This window comes from Mirounga leonina, unplaced genomic scaffold (assembly GCF_011800145.1).
Source record: "Mirounga leonina isolate KUSES-001 unplaced genomic scaffold, KU_Mleo_1.0 Mir_357, whole genome shotgun sequence".
NCBI lineage: Eukaryota > Metazoa > Chordata > Mammalia > Carnivora > Phocidae > Mirounga > Mirounga leonina.
In genome coordinates this window covers 10,892,634-10,911,228 of record NW_023270702.1, presented here as the reverse complement: position 1 = coordinate 10,911,228, position 18,595 = coordinate 10,892,634, and the positions used below count along the sequence as shown (strand labels likewise).

Sequence of the window (18,595 nt, the reverse complement as noted above, 5' to 3'; positions counted from 1 at the left end):
AGTTGTTTGAGAGCTTTCTTGCTTCATTACCTTTCACATGTACCTCAGCCAGCTTTCCCTTAGTGTATTGGTTTCCTGCTACTGCCAAAACAAAGCACCACAAACTGGGTGGCTTAAAGCAATGGAGATGTATTGTTTCAAAGTTCTGGAGGCTCAAAGTCCAAAATCAGGCTGTCAGCAGGACCATGCTCTCTCTAAGTTTGCACACCTTTCTCTCAGCTTCTGGTGTTGCCAGAAATCCTTGGCATTCCTTGGCCTGTAGCTGCATAACCCACTCTCTGCTTCTATCCTCACATGGCATTCTCTCTGTATCTCCGTGTCTTCCCATGGCCATCTTCTTATAAGCACACCAGTCAGATTGGATTAAAGGCTTACTCTACTCCAGTACGAACTCATCTTAACTAATTACATCTGCAACGACCCTATTTTCAAAAAAAGTCATATTGCAAGGACCCGAGGGTTAGGACTTCAATGTATTTTGGTAGGGGAACAAATCAACCCATATCACTTGGTAAGACTGTGATAACCTCAAAATTTCAGTGCCTTTAATAACAAAGTTATTTTGGATGTTGTTCATATTTGGCATTGGCTGCAGTTTGGCTCTAACTCTGAGACTTTGTTCTCCAAGTATCTTGCCCTTTTCAGGATCCAGGCTGAGGGAATAGCCACTATCTTGTTCATGAGACAAAGGAAAACTTCTAATGGCTGAACTACACAATGGCTTATAAAGCTTCTGCTTGGGACTGGCGTATGTCACTTCTAATCACATTTCATTGGCTAAGACAGGTCATATGGCCAACTCTGTAAGAATTAAAAGAATATGGGGGCACCTGAGTGGCTCAGTCAGTTAACTCTCTGGCTTTGGCTCAGGTCATGATCCCAGGGTCCTGGGATTGAGACCTGTATCAGGCTCCCTGCTCAGCTGGGAGACTGCTTCTCTCTATCCCTCTGCCACCCCCCGCCCCCAGTGCTCACTCTCTCTCTCTCAAATAAATAAATAAAATCTTTTTAAAAATTAAAAAAAAAAGAGAAGAATATGTATTGAGCACCTGCCACATATTAGGTGGTCAACAAATGGGCGGAAAGTTTCCAACAAGCGGGTCTTTTGACAAAGTGTTGGTTGCCTCATCTTTTCATTCAGGTAGTTTTTCCAGGACATGAACTAGGTCTTCTATTTCTTTTGCATCTCTCTGTGTTCTATATATATCAAATGTCTGGCACACGTTAATACTCAATAAAGTTTTCCTGAATAAATGAATGAATTTGCAGCTTGCATTCATTTTGTTTTTTACATCCTGATGAAAAAGATCTCAGCTATTAAAACCCCAAAGCACATAGTTTAAGACGAAAATTTTGTTTGGAAAAAATCACTTGCTGAAAGAGTCATAATCTAAAAATCACCTATTACTGCTTTTGAATTCTCTATTTTTAATATGAAAACTGGTACCTGAAATAAATGTGTCTTAAATTAGTTTTAAGAACCTCTTTAATCCAGAACTTATTCATGGAGGGGAATTTTATTGCTCCCAGGGATAGACTCTCACCTTACCTAATCCTCACATCATGTATCTTTCTTCAACTTGACTTTTCATTTCCTAATAAATTTATACTTAGCTTTTGGTAAAGACTCTTTTGCCCCTCTCTGCTCTTAGGTTAATCACACTAGACATTTTTAAAACATCTCCCCACAATATTGTACTGACCAACTCTTATATTTATTCATGCTTATTTGTGTTTTAACTTTTGATTCCTTAATATTTAAGTAGTTTAAAAATAAAAATATCAACAAGTTAAAGGCACCAAGATTATCTGAAGAGACATATTAGGAAAATATTCTGGAAGCTAAATATATCAAACTTTATTCATCCACAGAGGTTTTTTACCCAAGATAGCATATGAAAACAACTAATCTTTTTTTTTTTTTTTTGGTCTTTCTTCAAATTACTGCAACGTAGCACAGATATTTCCAAAAATACTTGTGGAATAAAGCTTATCAGATTAACCATTTTCATGGTTATACAGTTGAAAAGAAAATGGAAAAAATATCCTCATTCTGAGACTGTTTCATGTCCTTTGACTTGACGTTAGCCAACCTCTAAAAATTACCGTATATCTCTTTGCAGAGGCACCACACTAAATTTAGGATCCCTCCCTCCACTGAGGAGAGGCCAGTTCCTCACCAAGATCAGGACCCCCAAATCTGCAGGGAATGCTCAAAACCAGGGCCTATCCAACAATTTTTCTTAGCCTGGCAACCCAGCTTGCTCTCAACTGTCACAGACATGCAAATCCAAACATGTCCTTTATCTCCTTTTTAAAAGTTTTATTTTCATATTTTCTTTAATTGTGCAGAAATTATCCTTTTTAGGAGCATAAAAGTTACTGGAAAAATTACAAAAGGTGGCATCTACCCTGAGGCTGGTGTCATCATTCCCTAGCATCTCAGAAGCAAGGATAGATTTACTAGTAAGAACTCTACTGTGCCCGCCTAAAAGCAAGTGAAACAGAGGCTAGCGGTAAATGCCTTCAATACTTTTTGGAAAAAAAAAAAATCCATCAAAGGTTTTGCTGCATGATATTTATAACGGCCTTACTGTTCTCTTTCAAAAACTGAAATGCCCTTCTCCGACACTCGAAAAAAATCGCTTGTGCTTTTCATCTTTCCTTAGAGTCTTAGAGTGTAAACATTGTTTTTAGTGAAAAGAGCTGAAGGAGCGCTTACTTTCCCTTGAAATTTTATTTTTAAATCAGAGAGGGAGAAAATCCTTTTTCTGACTAATACTAATAATACAGGTCAAAGTGTCAGGAGATATACAATTAAATGGAAAACAAAAAAGGTTCCCCCTCTTTTTCCCACAGCACAATGGCACTGGAATATAAATTACCGATGAAGATGAAATAATACTTCAAAGCCTATAGGGCAGGGCAGTGCAGTGTTTACAAAGTATTTTCTAGGGCATGATGAGACATTAAAGATGATGGTAACCCATGGACTTGAGGGTGTTACTGAATAGTCTCAAACTAGCATGAGGTAGGATTTTAGGTCCCTATAGCCTGTGACCCCATGATATGCTTTGTTTCACAGGGCAGCTGCAGTTATCAACAGATGTTTCAGCAATAAATAATTGGTATCATCTCGGAAAAGACCCATCTACCTGGGGAGAGGGCATAATACCAAAAACACTGCCTAGCTATTACAGCCACATTAATCTCCCATCTCTCCAGATTTCTTGGGGAGCGTACTGCAGGTGTTTTTTCTGGGAGAGAGCGAACAAACTCTCTCAAGTCAGCAAGCTTTGTGTGGAGTGTAAAGGAGGTTGGCCCCTGCCATAAATTTCTGTCTGTGGCCACACACCAAAGGAGAAAAGATTGGGGGTGGGGGAGTAGGAGGGGGGCGCACAGGGAGGGAGGAAATGGGGGAGGCTGTGGAGAACAGAAAGCAAAGCATAAAACACATATAATTTTTCTTGATTAAGTTCAGCCCAAGAGAGTAACATTATAAATGACTCTTAATTTCACCAACTCAGGCACTCAGCAGAATTCTATGTTAACTTTGATCTGTTATTTCTGGAATTAAGTTTAATTAAATTAAACTTAACAGGGTTTACACTCTAAGTGTAATGCAAATTTTAAAAATAGAGGGGAAAGTTTTTATGGGAAGGATTCCTTTCAAGGCAAAGAAAACCATGGTAAGTTTAGGTTTTTGAAAAAATTGGAAGAAGAGATAAGTTGTCTGAAAAGACAAGGTCAGCAGGCTTTGACTAATTTTTTATGCAAGAACAGAGCTCATAATTAATTGATTATTAAAACATAGTCATCCAGCTTCAGGAGAGTATATATTGAAATCAATGGATAATGGAACAACAACAAATCATGGAATTCACTTGAGAAACTTTCGACAAGCTAAGATATCAAAAGTCTCGTGAGTTCACAGAGTGCTATAGTTCTCTGTATTTACAAAACAGAGTGGTTTAGTAATTGTGCACTTGGGGTCTGACACAATAGGAAAGCATCCTAACAGTCTTCGGGGGGTGTGGTTACTTAATTTATAGCTTGCTGGGGAAGCTAAAGAAAATGATGCTCAGAGTTCAAAAAGCTCCCAGGTTAAATACATCAGGGGCTGAAGAAGCCTAATGGACTGATTCTTAGAGCTGCCACCAGTGATCTTGTGAGCTGGACATAAACATCTTAAATTCCCAATGTCTATTTCCCCCAACTGTGACATCCCTGCAGTATAGAGAGGGAAAGTAGAAGGAATAATAAGTGGACTCTTAAAACAGTCTAACAACTATGAGCAGCTTGTCTCCCAACTCACATTAACCCCCAAATGCAGCAAGACCAAATTTTCAAAATACCTTCTTCAGTTTTTCAGCAAAGTCACTATCAGCTTTGCATGCAGGGAGGGGGATCTGGTGGTTGTGGGATGGACCCAGAGGAGTAAAACCCTGGTTATGGTGATGTGCTGTGTCTCCCTCTCTCAGCCTATGTTTGAAATTCAGAGGAACTTTCTGAGCCCCAAAGGTCAAAGCAGGGGTCCCTCCTTCTGTGAAGCTATCCTGTTCTCACCTTCCTTGGAAGCCTTGAAAGTTCTATACCACTGGCAGCCGAATCACACAAGGCTTTCCAAGCAGGTAAAGCAACTATTGGCTTTTCAGGAACTGGTCCCAGTCTAAACAAGTTCCTGGAATCGATGGGGAGGAGATTGCTTTTATCATTGGTCTCCTGCAACCTTCACATTGGAGTCTCCTTTACCCCTTACCTTGCCCCTTCTCCCCTCACATCCCTGGTCAGGCTCTCTGACACACCCCTCGCTCTTCATCCTATTCTCTCCTTTAGAACACTGGTTCTCAAACTCTAGCATGCACAAGAATCATCTGGAGGGCTTGTCTAATGCTCATTGCTAGACCTTTAGCCCCAGAGTTTTTGACTTGGTAAGACTAGGGTGGGGCCCAAGAATCTGAATATCCCACAAGTTTCCAGGTAATCTAGAGCTGCTGCTGTGAGGTCTCATTTTAAGCATCACTGCTGAAGAACTGCCCTGTTCAACAAAATAGTAGCCCTATCCACATGTGGTTATTTATATAGAAATCGATTTTTAAAAATTTAATAATACTAAGAAATTCAGTTCTTCAATCATACTTGCCACATTTCAAGTGCTGGAAAGCCACAGGTGGCCAGGGCCTAATGTATTGGGCAGCAGAGATATGGAAGATTTCCAACATTGCAGGAAGCTCTGCTGGACAACCTCCAACTTGCTTTAGGGTAAACAAGTCTCAGGGATTTTACCTGTGTTTTCGAATTCTTTACTTGGGGCTTCTTGAGGGCGAATTGGCAGTGAGATGGAGGAAAGAGTAGTTTTACCACTCACTGGTCTGTTCCCCTGGGCACATTCATCTCCCTGCACCTTAATTTCCTCATCTGTAAAATGGAGATGATAATGGTAATAATCACTGGAAGGCCATTTTGAGAATTAAATGAGGTGATGCATGTGCAAGCGCTTTGTAAAATCCTACAGTGATACACAAATTATAGTTTTTATTCCATTTCACTTTTCCACCTATGCCAAGTCTGCTAATTTAAAATCCCTGGCTCACCACTGCATTCTTTCCAAGTGTTCACTTTCCTTTGCCTGCAGCCCCCGGTCTACTTAACCCCAGTCTGTTTATTTTTGGGGGGAGGGGTGTGGGAAAAGTGGGGGTTTTGTTATTCTATTAAGCCTCCAAAGATGCCATTATATGTATGTGGATCAGGGAACCTTTCCCAGATTTTTGTTTTGATAGGCAAAGACAATATCTATACATTTATTTTGGGATGACCCAAAAACACATTCTCATGTAAACTGATGGAATAAACTTTTAAAAAGGAGCATTTCAAAATAAAAATGTTATGAGACATGACAGAAAGAAAACTACTGCTTCTGGCCTACCAAGGATATAACAAATATTTCAGGATGACAGGTTTCTCCCTAGACCCACTGACCACCCTTCTCCACTTTTACTTGACTTGGCTTTCCAACAGAAGGTCTTACAGGCAGGTGATGCTTTCTAAAAGCCATTTCCCCCACATTAGTCAATCTGGCAGAGCTGACCATAAGGGTAGGGGCTGTCTTATGCTTCAAAGAAATTTAATCTATTAGACCACTTAGAGGCTAAATGCCTTACTTGGGGGTGTCAGAGGAACAGGTGGTGGGGCTCTCCCTACCAGTAACTGCTGCAACCCGGCGCCAATCACATCCTGCAGGTTTGTTTTGTCCTCTGGGCCCACGGCTTGTTTGTACTGCCACTTTTCAGGCACGAAGGGCCACTTCATTTCCTTTGCCTCCTGGATCAGGGTCCTTAACTCACTGGGGAGTGAAGCTGAAAAGGTCAGAGTTCAGGTAAGGAAATTGCAGTCAAAGAAAAGGCTGTTGAGTTACCAATGTTATGATGAAGCACCTCAGTGGCGGCAAAAAAACATTTTTCCTACATCTTACTGGCCGGTCTAAAGCTGGTGGTTCTGACTCAAAGAATAATAGCGCAAAGCTATCTGTCAGGGGTGGCCCTGGTCTACTTTGCCCTTCAGGTAAATTGGGGTAGTCAGGCATTAAGAAAGGTTTTTAGCAGGAAGTAAAGCACTTCAGTGACTATCTCTGCATGAAGAATCAGAGAAAGGAATGAAGGAAATATTATTTTCCCTGTAAAATGAGAAAGGGACTGAGACGGAATGACATCTGGGACTTGTGGTAGCTGGGTAAGGCAGAGAGTCAATTTGTACAACCTCTTTTTAGTTCTCCAAGACCTCACCTCACTTCATTGCATACTTTCACTACAGACTACATTTGAATATAGGTGATTAATACAAAAAACCCAAACGAAATTTGAAATGGTACCAATTTATTGTGAAATGGCCCTGTTTCATGTTAGTAGATACGTTCAATCTCTTCCTGGGCACCACACCTAATTACGGAGGTCCACGATCTCCTATCCAAACGTGGAAAACCCAAAAAGCTCGGGAAACTAGAATATTTTTTCTTAAGTTTGGCACCCTAACCAGACTTGAATTGACTAGAGGCACTTTATCGCTTGTTTATCTTATTTAGTGAGATTAGCCAAAGTTTTGTTGCAAAAATTTTAATGTTTGGCTCTAGATGCTGCCCCAGCTTCTGCTGGAGTATGAATGTAATGGATGGTCCCTGCACCATACTACCTTCCTAACATTTGAAAAATTCTGAATGCTGAAGCACATGTGAAGCCCCAGCATTCAGGATGATGGACTTGATTACATGACTGCCAGTTATAAAGCTCTAGGTGCTTGTCTTGCAGACATTTCATACTCAAAAGTATCTGAAGCTGGGGGTGCCTGGGTGGCTCAGATGGTTAAGTATCTGACCTCAGGTCATGATCTCCATCCAGGTCCTGGGATCAGACCCCACATCGGGCTCCCTGCTCAGTGGGGTGTCTGCTTTTCTCTCTCCCTCGCCTCTCCCCTCTGCATGTGCTCTCTCTCTCTCTCAAATGAATAATGAATAAATAAAATCTTTTAAAGAAAGTGTCTAAAGCTGAACTCACCATCTTTTTTCTAAATCTGTTTCTCTATTCTTTATTTTGATGCATGCTACCACCATTCACTGAGTCACCCAAGTACAAAACCTAGAAGTCAGTCTAGACTTTTTGCTCTTTCTTCCCCGTCAACCTAACTGGTTATCAAATTCTGTAGATCCTAAAATCCATTTCCTCCTTTTCATTATCTGTAACTCTTGTCTGAACCACTGTTTCCTACCTTGCCCCATCCACTCCAACTTCCACACTGTTGATCCCCATCTTGCTAAAACACAAGGTAGACCAGGTCATTGCCCTGAATAAAATTCTTTAATGGTTTTGTATCTCCTGTCCTCACTTTTGCATTGCCCTACCTCAGTCCTTTCATGGTCAAGCTCAGGCTCCCTGGCTTCAATGCAAACATGACTACTTCTCATCAGCCTGCCATGACCACCCCGTGGAATTAAAATGTGCCTCCTGAGTGCTCCCAAACCCCAAAATGCATGGCCTTTCAGTGTTCATCCCACTGCTCTGTCATCACACTTTCCTCTCATTTTACTGTGAGCTCCCCGAAGACAGACATCATGTCTTATCACTGTTGCAAATCACACCATGATGGTTAAAAGAAGGATTAGTCTTATATCTACATGAAACATGCTAAACAGGACAAAAGAGATATGACAGAGAGAGTAAAAAACAAAAAGAAGAGGAGGAAGAAAACCTAACTCTGCCCTAGTTCACGATGCCCTTCTGTGTCCTTGCCACCAACTGTGCAAATGTAGGGAAGACTGCTAATGGGGAAACATTGCTTGGCACTGAGGAGATATCAAATGGGCCACACCAGTGAGTAATCCTTACCGACTACTGAGGATGATTTATAAATATCACACTGAAATCACTGCTCTCTGATTCAGCAACCTAGAACTACTGAGCACCGACTGTGTGAGGAAGCACTCCTCCAAAGGAAGCAGAGCCCTGGCATTAGGGACCTACGTGGTCATAATCTGCTAGGAAGCCTGGCCCCCTGACGGTCAAAAGTGTTCCAATATATTTATGTAGAGAAAATTTCTCTCTCTCTTTTTTTAAGATTGTATTTACTTATTTGAAAGAGAGAAGGGGCAGAGGGAGAGGGAGAAAGAATCTGAAGCAGACTCCACACTGAGCGCAGAGGCCGACGCAGGGCTTGATCCCATGACTCTGTGATCACGATCTGAGCTGAAACCAAGAGTCGGCTGCTTGACCGACTGAGCCACCCAGGTGCCCCTAAAGAAAGTTTCTTAAATGATATTTGTAAATAGTCAGGAATAGGATGACTATTAAGTCTTGTTCACTTAGGACAGTCCTATGTGTTCCTAGTGGACTTCTTCATATTGCTCCTTCTCGCTCTCAAGTGTCCCATTTGATTGACAAATTATTTGGACATTCTGTCCATGAGTATCAAGCTCAGGAGTCAAATGAATAGTCAAATGACAACAGGAATCTGATATCTAGATTCAAAGAGTTTCACCATACATTGGCACGAAATAGTTTAAATATTTTCAATTTTTTTCATGATGACAGAGAAAATCTGTTCTACACAACTCATTTTTGCCTTCCTCATTCCACCCTCTCCCTGCGGATCATGCCAGAGCATGGAGAGTCCAGTGTGGCATACCGAAATAAGTGATGCCTCTGAAATACATTTTAAAAATGTATCTGTGTTTAGATTTCGGTTCCTTCTCTATTTCTGAGGAAGTTGCTAAGGGCAGTCTCCCATGCTGACAAGGACAATTTCTGAGTGAAGAGGTTAGGATTGAGAGGAGGAAGGGAAAAAATAAAATCACAGTGATCACGTTCAAGTCCTCTGACTTGTCCTGTCACCATAGGTGACCCCGTACTAATGTCTTTCCCTTGGAGTACACACGAGCGACAACTTTGGTGGCAGCACAACCCGCCCACCAGTATCACACAGAAACCACCTGCTAAGGGAAGAACTCCGTGCTCAGACTGAACTCAGTTGTACTGATGGCGCGTGGGGGGGACCCTGCAGCTTGCCTCCACGGGGATGGATTAATGCTGAGATTGTCAATGGCTCAGCGTAGATTTCCTCCCCCCATTGGCTCACCAGATTCAGCCAAGCCCATCAGTCAGCCCCTGACGGAGCAATACCCTCTTCTGCCTCTCTGATCACTTCCTTCCCCAAGCAGCTTACCTGAAGAGCCGTTGCTAATTGAGTGATTTTGTGGCCCTGATGTGCCTTATCTGGAACTAAACTGATTATTTCTCCTATTCTGTGGCACTTGGGAAGAAAAAGAAGAAAATGCTACCCAACTGGGCGCTCTGAGTTTTCACGAGGGAGAACACAAAGCTTAAAGGAATTTGGGCTGAGTAGACAAAGGATGCCATGTAGTAAAAGGACAAGAGGAGAAACTTCAGTAGATAGAACACAACACACTGCCCCTGGGGAGAACTGCAGCACGTTCTGGAGGTGCCAAGTACCTGCCGCTCCCTGACAAGGGGCTAACACCTGTCAGTGTGTGCTCAGGCTGATGGGCACATATAACTAGCAAGCAAAAGCACACAGCAGTGTATCTGGTTAGTAAATAAGGAAATCACATAAACTGAGGTTTTGTGAAACAATGGGACATAGGGCATTTTATCTTGAAATGTGCATAAATGACAGATTAGAAAAATTTAAGACCTTTATAGGTACCTAAAAGTGCCTCTGTAAAAAATGTGTGGCTTCTCCAGAACCTTTCCCCATTACATAATCATCAACAACAAAAGAGTTGGGGAGTGTGCATTTTATGTGATCATCTTATTTCTGCAAGGAATAGCAAATCACTAAAAATACAAAGAAAAATATTAAAAGCACATAAAAGGGACACACTTATAGAAATGGAGGAACATTTATTCAAATGCTATAAAGCAATCTAAGGAAAGAAGTTTCTCTCTTCAAAACTGGCTATGGGGGAGATAAGAAATACTTCAACTTTCCAGACTTTGTGATCAAAACTTCCCAAACAATGACCTATCTAAAACTGTGAATGGCATAAACTATGAAATGGGCAAAAGGTCAATTCAATTCTGATAATGTTGCAATCAGTATTTATCAGTGTGAGAGGATTTATTTTACAAACAGCATGTGAATACAGCATGAGAAATGTATCGATAATCAAAAAAAGAGAGATTGGACCAATGAAATGACATATTTATGGAAACCATAGAAGCCTATGGAAACCGATGAGGCACAAAAGCCTCGTTTGAAAAAAAAGTATGTGCCACTATTCAGAAGTTGCTTCAATTTTTTAATAATTGAAATTTACGTGCACCGGCAGACTTGCACCCTTTGTTCTTCTTGAACTAAACTGTTTTCTTGTGGCCTCATGTTTACTGAAGCCTAAAATTAGAACTGACAGCAATTCACTGCAACAAAGTGGGTTTCCTCCCCTGCCCGTCCGCCTGCAGCCCATGTCCCATTCATGCCCTAGAAATCCACTCATCTCTCGGTGGTCATCTGCCAAGAGAAGAAAAATAGGGCAGAGATGAAAACATGTCGTTCAGGCAGGGGAGTTGAGAGCGAACCTGCTGGCTTCTCCCTCCCCCCAGTGCCTCCCATCAGGACCTCACCTCTGCACTGCTGGTCCTCGCTCTTGTCCTCCTTCGACACATCTGACGCCTCCAACAAGAGCTGGTCCAGCACTTGCTTGCACTCTTGCAGTAGTGTAGCTACAGCTTTTTGATTATTCATGATGATCACTCTTCCTCAACGATGAGTCAAGTGTCCCTGGGTCTATGGTGATCAATTACGCAGAAGAAGACATCGATTCTCAATAAAAGAGCCCCTTCAAGGCGGAGGTACCTGGTGAACAAAAGCGGGAGAAAGATGATTAACTGAAGCATCATCAATTATCTGTAAGGCTCAAGCAGGGAGGGATAATAGGGCAAACACATGAAAATACATGACAGCCCCGGAGGACTTTATTAGGGGAGTGTGTGAAATTACTGCAGGGCCTGGTCTAGATGGGCAGCACCTCGAAGGCATCAGAGAGCAGAAGGGAGAGGCTCCTGGTGCAGACCTTGGTTACCCGCAGTGATGTCAGCGGAATCCCACGAAGCCAAATGAAATGAACATACCCTATGATTTATGTATCTTCTGCATACTTCACATCAGTACCTCTGGATCCCAGTGGCACCACATTTTTCTGTCTCTCTGGAAGTCCACAGGAAGCATCTGGCTAACAGTTCTAATATTCAGTTATAAGCACATGGTGATATGAAGTTTACCATTCTCATAACCTGCTACTGATTTCCCCTGTGAAGTATTCTTCATGGTATTTAGCATCGTATAATTTGGACTAAGATAGGCAATGACAGATGCCAAATTTAAAGCTCTTCACAACCAGGCACCTTGCCAAATAAAATAGAGAAATGATATCTCAGAAAACCCAATTTCCTAGATCTATCATATGGATGAATTTATCATATGGGTGGATGAATCCACTTACATTGCTATTTAACATGTACAGTAGAGAGATTACATATGTAAATATGAATATACTGTAATGATCTATGACAGTCAAGGTAATTTCAAGAACAAAATAAATTACTGACAGTACAAAAATGCCTGGCAAATAAATACCAGAAAGTTACTAGATTAACAAATCTTTTTGTCTGTCTTCCCTTTATTAAAGAATGTACATTGTAAACAAAATGAACTTCCTTTTGTTTTGTTTACAATGAACAAATGAAACAAAGAAACTCTTACTGAGTTTGCCAGGATAGATTGTGGAGTTGCCCTCTGGTTTAGACACTCTTATAGGGCACATAGTATTTTATTGCCAAAGCAAGAGAGTCTGAAAGGGAGGAAAGCAACAGATAAATGGATGGCTCCTGTCCTTTGTCTCCCAGCTTATTCTCGCAATGAGGTAATCATTGAAAATATTAAAGCAGTGAATTACTGTGTAGGTGTTGGGATAAAAAAGCCTCACTTTGAGAAGCTAGTTTTGAATTTTAAATAGCAAGAAAATATTTTTTATATCTTTTTTTTTTCTATTCTAAGACTTAACAGGAACACAGAATGAAAGATGAGCTAATTGTGTAACCTACACTTTTCATTTTTCATTCTAACCTGACTGGTATAGTCCATATGCTTTGGATTTTAAAACATATACACACATTCTTTACACAGATAAACTGCCAAAGCTAAGTTTTTGGATGTTACAGGCTTGTTTCTTTAAAATAATTGTGTATTGTTGATGAAGAACACAAGTAGAGTACTTGGATACAAAATTCTTGTTACTTGAAAGAGTATTCATGAAAGTGAGATTGTGAGGAATTAGTTACTGGAAGCATTTAAGCATATCTATAAATTAAATCGCTCTTCTGTTTAATATGTTTCAGAAAGTATTCCTGCATGGTTTGGATTGTTGGACTAAATGGTTTTCAATGTCCCTTTTTTAGCTCAAGTGTTTTTAAGTCAATGTTGTGTAGTAAGAGCTGGCCATTAGCTTGCCTTTCTACGAAAGGAAGTAAGAAATAAGGGGTGGTCAGAGAGCTAATTAGTGGACTAGCATGAGCAAGAGGCCATGTAGCAATGGCATTCCATTCCCAGCATTCCTGAAAAAAGGGAGATGTAGCTAGAACGGGAGCTTGGTATGGAGATTGAGAAATGCAGCTGATGATTGAGACAGTTAACAAACATTGCCTGAAATTAGCTATGCGTGAATAAGACACATTCACTTTTCTTCAAATAAAAGCAAGTAAGGGATTCTCTTTGCTAGGGTGTTTTTAAGGACTTCATGTAGAAAGAGGGGTATAATAAGAAAATACGAAGAGTTCATGCACAGAGAAATAAAAATGTACTGTAATAGAATTTTAATAGCACATCACCCCTTTGTCTAAAGGCTTATAGTAATATTTTATTGGCACCATATCATCCTCTTAAGGTAGAAAGTAACCAATTGAAATAAATTTTAATTGCTCTGTTTCTGTAAATGTTTAAACAGAAATAGCATGTAATAGAAAAGCGGACTTGGATATAAGAAAACTGTTACACATAATAGTGTTCAACGGATATTTATGACTAGTTCTACTTCATTCTCTATCATTAACTATTTGTGAGACCTCTGAGATTCACTTTTGAGACTCATTTTTCTTATCTGTATTTTATGGGGGTTAAGTGGGAACAATTGCCAATATCTTTCCAGGTCTTAAATTACATACTCAACAGCTTGTCTGTTGCTGAAGAATATCTGATACTTATTTACTGAATAATTCCTGGCTCTTTTGAGAACACTTAAGTATATTATTTTTATGTATACTTTTCTCTGTGGTTTAGAAAGGTTGGCTTGAATCTTAGAGGTTGATTACTAAATAAATATAACTCTGCTTTTGTTCCCTCACTTGTAACCCCAATGCCTAATGCACAGGATCATAAATCTCTTCCTTTTGTCTAAGTGCTGTGAAAGAGAGATAAGCTATGTGGTTCTGTGAGGACAAACAACAGGACTTGACCTAATAATTTGGGTAAAACGAGAGCGGGTGAATGGGGGATTCCCTGAGGATGTGATGCTGGAATTAAACTCTGTAAGAACAGGGCTTAATGAAGTTAAAATGGTGAGGAATGGACCTAATGTAGAAAGAAATATAGAGGAAATGAAAGAAGGCCAAATTAGTTGAACTAGGGATAAAAGGAGAAAGTTGCTATGAGGTGAGTTTGGAGAGCTAAGTAGGGGCTGTTCAGGGCTCTGTATGGCAGGTAAGGAATTTTGTGTTTACCCTAAGAGTCATAGGAAACTACTGGTAGCAGGAGGAACATGACCCCAGATTTGCATCTGGAAAAAGTTCATTCTGTTGTGGCTGTAGTGTGCACTGGGGGCAGAGAGGAAGAAGGTGATTGCAGGTAGATCAGTTGGGCATTTATTGCAACAATCTAGGTGAAAAAATATCATCAATTTGGACCAGAGTCATAGAGATATAGAAAATTGGACAAATTTGGGAGCTGTTTAGAGAATAAATGCAGTGTTGCTATTGGATGGATATGAAATGTCTTAAAAATGAGTCCCAAGTTTCTCCTTCACCATAGCTCAAAGTTGAATGGACAAGACATAAATACATCTTAGATTTTGTATTTCTAGCAATAAAGATAGTAGAAAGATAAGTCCTACTGTCAAGAATAATTTTGATTTTATTGGGATGAATTTGATTTTAACCAAGAAAGTATTTCTAAAAAAAAAAAAAAGAAGAAGAAGATTTTTGAGATAATTAATGTTCAGTACTTGTGACTTCCAAAAATGTACTGAAGATATTCTTTATACTTTTTGAAAGTTATAGCATTTTCTCTTTTCCCTGTAGAATTCAGGAGAGACAATAGGAAGAAAATACTGTAACATGAGAAACACTTTGGAATCCAACCATCTGTCCAGACTTGTATGGTTCATTGTTAAGCATAACAGAGGCTGGAGCCTAGGAAATTTTCCTTCAGGCAACAGTCCTGCTGGAAATTTTGGTCAGCTTCTTTATAAAAGAATCATTTTCAATTTCAACATGTATCAATTTTTGCTCCCTGAACTGTGGCATTCTGTGAACTGTACCTATTTCTAAATTGAATCATGTTAGTTCCTATAGTTTTTGCAATGTATGGATTATTTTTTCTATTTTGACATCCCCCTATATATTTTTCTCTAAAAATTAAATAGAAAGAGGCCAGCAAAAGCAATAGAACATACAAACAGATACCTCTAGAATAACACTAGATACCCAACAAAGTTAGAATCTAAGACACACATGCATACACATAGCCAAATGGTCATGTGTTCATACATTCCATGTTTGCTTTTGATACATGTATACTTTATTTCTATTGGTGACCTAGACTTTAACTGAGTGGCTGAGTTATAACTGACAAATCAGCCATCATTAAAAGTAAGCAAATCAGTGGATTATTCAAAGCCCCATTTCTTTTGGCATTTGTGAGTCTTTTTCTTTGGACAATTAGTGCCAAGGAAATGGGGGTAAATCAGGGAAAATAAAAGAATTCCAAATGTATTCCATGGTCTACTGGCTGCCATCTTTGTAATAATCCACTGGCCAACCAGTCATAATCCTTAAGCTAGAAGATGTAGGGAAGCATAAAGAAGTAGAAGAGATGGCCTATACTGCCAAGTAGTTTATAATATAAGAATAAGACATAAATACATTTAAAATGAACTACACAAGGCATACTAAACATGATTATAGTCCAAAAGCTCAGTTTAAAATATCTTTGCTGGAATTCAGTTAATGATTGGTTAGATTCATAAGCAAAGTCACAGAGCTCATTTAATTCATATGTACATGAATAACTATGCTAAATATACTTTTATATCTACATTCAAAATCATTTATCATATTGTTTCTATGAGAAAATGTATTCTGGTCTCCAACATACAACAACAAGAATGCATTTCTCCAGTCTGTCACTAGCAATGACAACCCAGCTTTTTCCACCTTTTCACCCTCCCCTGAGCAACCGCCACACAGAAACTCTGACCATAGTGCCTCTGGTACTAGCTGGTGCAAGTGGGGAAACAAAAGGAGAAAGAGAAGTCTGATTGGAGTGTAAAACAACTGCGAGGCTTGGATAGATATGTCTGGGTAATGGCCATTGTTAGCATTTTAAAACTGAATAAAAAGGGAGAAGAAGGGGTGCCTGGGTGGCTCAGTCAGCTGGGCATCTGCCTTCAGCTCAGGTCATGATCCCAGGGTCCTGGGATCAAGCCCCACATTGGGCTCCCTGCTCAGCCAGGAACCTGCTTCTCCCTCTCCTGCTCCCCCTGCTTGTGTTCCCTCTCTAGCTGTCTCTCTCTGTGTGTCAAATAAATAAGTAAAATCTTAAAAAAAAGGGGGGGGGAGAAGAGAAGGCAACTTCGAAGTCACCAAAACCCAAAAGAGTAGACTTCTATTTCCAGCTGTATGGAAGACCATACACCCTGACTAACATTCCCACTGAAAACAAGTAAAAATGTTGGAAAAGCACTTTAACATCTCTAAAATGTATCAATAAAGTGGTAAGAAAGGAAAGACTACTCAGAAAACATAAAGTAAAAGCTGGAACCCAGAAATTTAACCAACACAGAAGCTAGCCTTTGCCTTGAGTGAAATTGCAAGCACTCTAAGTCGAGACTGGTTTTCACTATCTAGGAGTGTGGGAAGATAGGAAATAAAACCAAAGGCCTACCCAAGGTGGGACATATAAGAGGAAACTGCTCCCTTGCATAAAACTGATGTCCTGGTGGTGGGTATTGAGGAGGGCACATTCTGCATGGAGCACTGGGTGTTATGCACAAACAATGAATCATGGAACACTTCATCTAAAACTAATGATGTAATGTATGGGGATTAACATAAGAATAAAAACAACAACAACAAAAAAACCCCAAAACTGATGTCCTAAAAGGTTGAACCTTCAGTGTAAGGGTGAGCTAAAAATAAATCCCCATCCTCTCCTGCCACCTCCCAGGAAATGTGCCTGTGGCAAAACATGCTGCTTCCTGGAGGAGAATGAAATTTTTTGCCCTTGAGAATTTGAAGCTGCAAGATCCACAAAATCTCTACCTGATAATTACTTTAAAATAAGTTATTTAAAATGATCCTAAAGCTTCAGGAGGACACACCTTGTAAACTCCAACTTATCACATAATGACATCCCCATCTAGGCATCATGCAGAGCTCATGCAAATTCTGAAATTAACTGTGTTTATTGAAAACATGTCAAATACCTAGTCATGTTTTTCATTCTTTCTTTAGCTTTTATACGATGTTTTTCAAGATCTCCAGAGATAAATAATATTCTAACCCTGTGTTTGCTAAAACACAGCTGTTTAAAACAGCTACAGCAAATAGATTTTACATGTGAATTTCATGGGGAAAAATAAAAAAAGGTCCCCAGTTGGTAGTTTTCTCAGGCAATTGGTGGAATGAAACATAATCTTCTCTAAAGGAATCTGACTTCAAACTAAGCTTCAAAGAATTTCTACCTATGAAATACCAAGAAATATGAGTTCCTGATCAAAGCTCACAAAATGCAAGAGGTAAGAGAAAACAACAGATACAAGAAGAAAGAACAGATAGTTAAATCAGACCTTCAAAAAATTTAAATAATGGATTTATCAGATACAGACTACAAAGTATACATGTTTAAAGATCTGAAAGAGTATGTTAAGAGCAAGAAACTATAAAAAGGCACAGGCAGATTGAAAAAGAATTGAATAGAATTTCTATAAATGAAAAAATAATAATTAAAAATGTAAAATTCCATGAATTAGGTAGATTTGATAAAATACTATTTCTGGTTGAAGTTAGAATTTTTGAACTGGGTGATAAGTGAGAACATTTCATCTAAAATACAACAACAGGGGTGCCTGGGTGGCTCAGTTGGTTAAGCAACTGCCTTCGGCTCAGGTCATGATCCTGGAGTCCCTGGATCGAGTCCCGCATCAGGCTCCCTGCTCAGCAGGGAGTCTGCTTCTCCCTCTACCCCTATTCCCCGCTTGTGATCTCTCTCTCTCTCAAATAAATAAATAAATAAATAATCTTAAAAAAAAAAATACAACAACAGAAGACAAAAAGATGGAAAATACAAAAGAGGTTAAGAAACAGAAAGGATTGATAGAAAAACTCTAACATGTCTCATCACAATCCTAGAAGGGAAGAAGAGGGGGAAGCAAAGATATGTTTGGAGAGATAATGACTAAGAACTTTTAGAACAGGAGAAAGACAGTAATTAAAATACCCACAATCTTCAAGCAGATTTTATAAATAAAATCCATATGTAGAAATATCATAGCAAAACTAGGGAACACCAAAGGCCTACAGAAGATCTTTAAAGTAGCCAGAGAGAAAAGACAGATTACCTTCAAAGAAACAACAATGAATTTATAGCTACCAAGTTAAAAGCAACAATGGAAACTAGAAGACAGTGAAAGGATATCTTTAATATGCTGGGGGAAAAGCCTTGAAAAATAAAAATATTTAAAAATAAACATCAACAGATTCTGACTAAACAAAACTCTAAAGTATGTACTTTAGATAAAAGGAAAGTGATCACAGATGAAGGG

The 18,595-nt window shown here is 39.5% G+C and overlaps 1 protein-coding gene across 4 annotated transcripts in view; it reads right to left on the bottom strand.

The window, feature by feature from the left end:
• The window catches only part of ALPK1 (alpha kinase 1), a 120,563-nt gene that overhangs the window by 49,359 nt on the left and 52,609 nt on the right, over positions 1 to 18,595 (bottom strand). For all 4 annotated transcript variants that reach the window (XM_035030294.1, XM_035030292.1, XM_035030293.1 and 1 more), the window contains 2 exons: positions 11,127 to 11,358; positions 6,202 to 6,356 (listed from right to left, as the gene is read on the bottom strand). In XM_035030294.1, coding sequence (XP_034886185.1) covers positions 6,202 to 6,356; positions 11,127 to 11,247 — 276 coding nt within the window. In that variant the 5' untranslated portion in view covers positions 11,248 to 11,358. The remainder of the gene's footprint in view (positions 1 to 6,201; positions 6,357 to 11,126; positions 11,359 to 18,595) is intronic.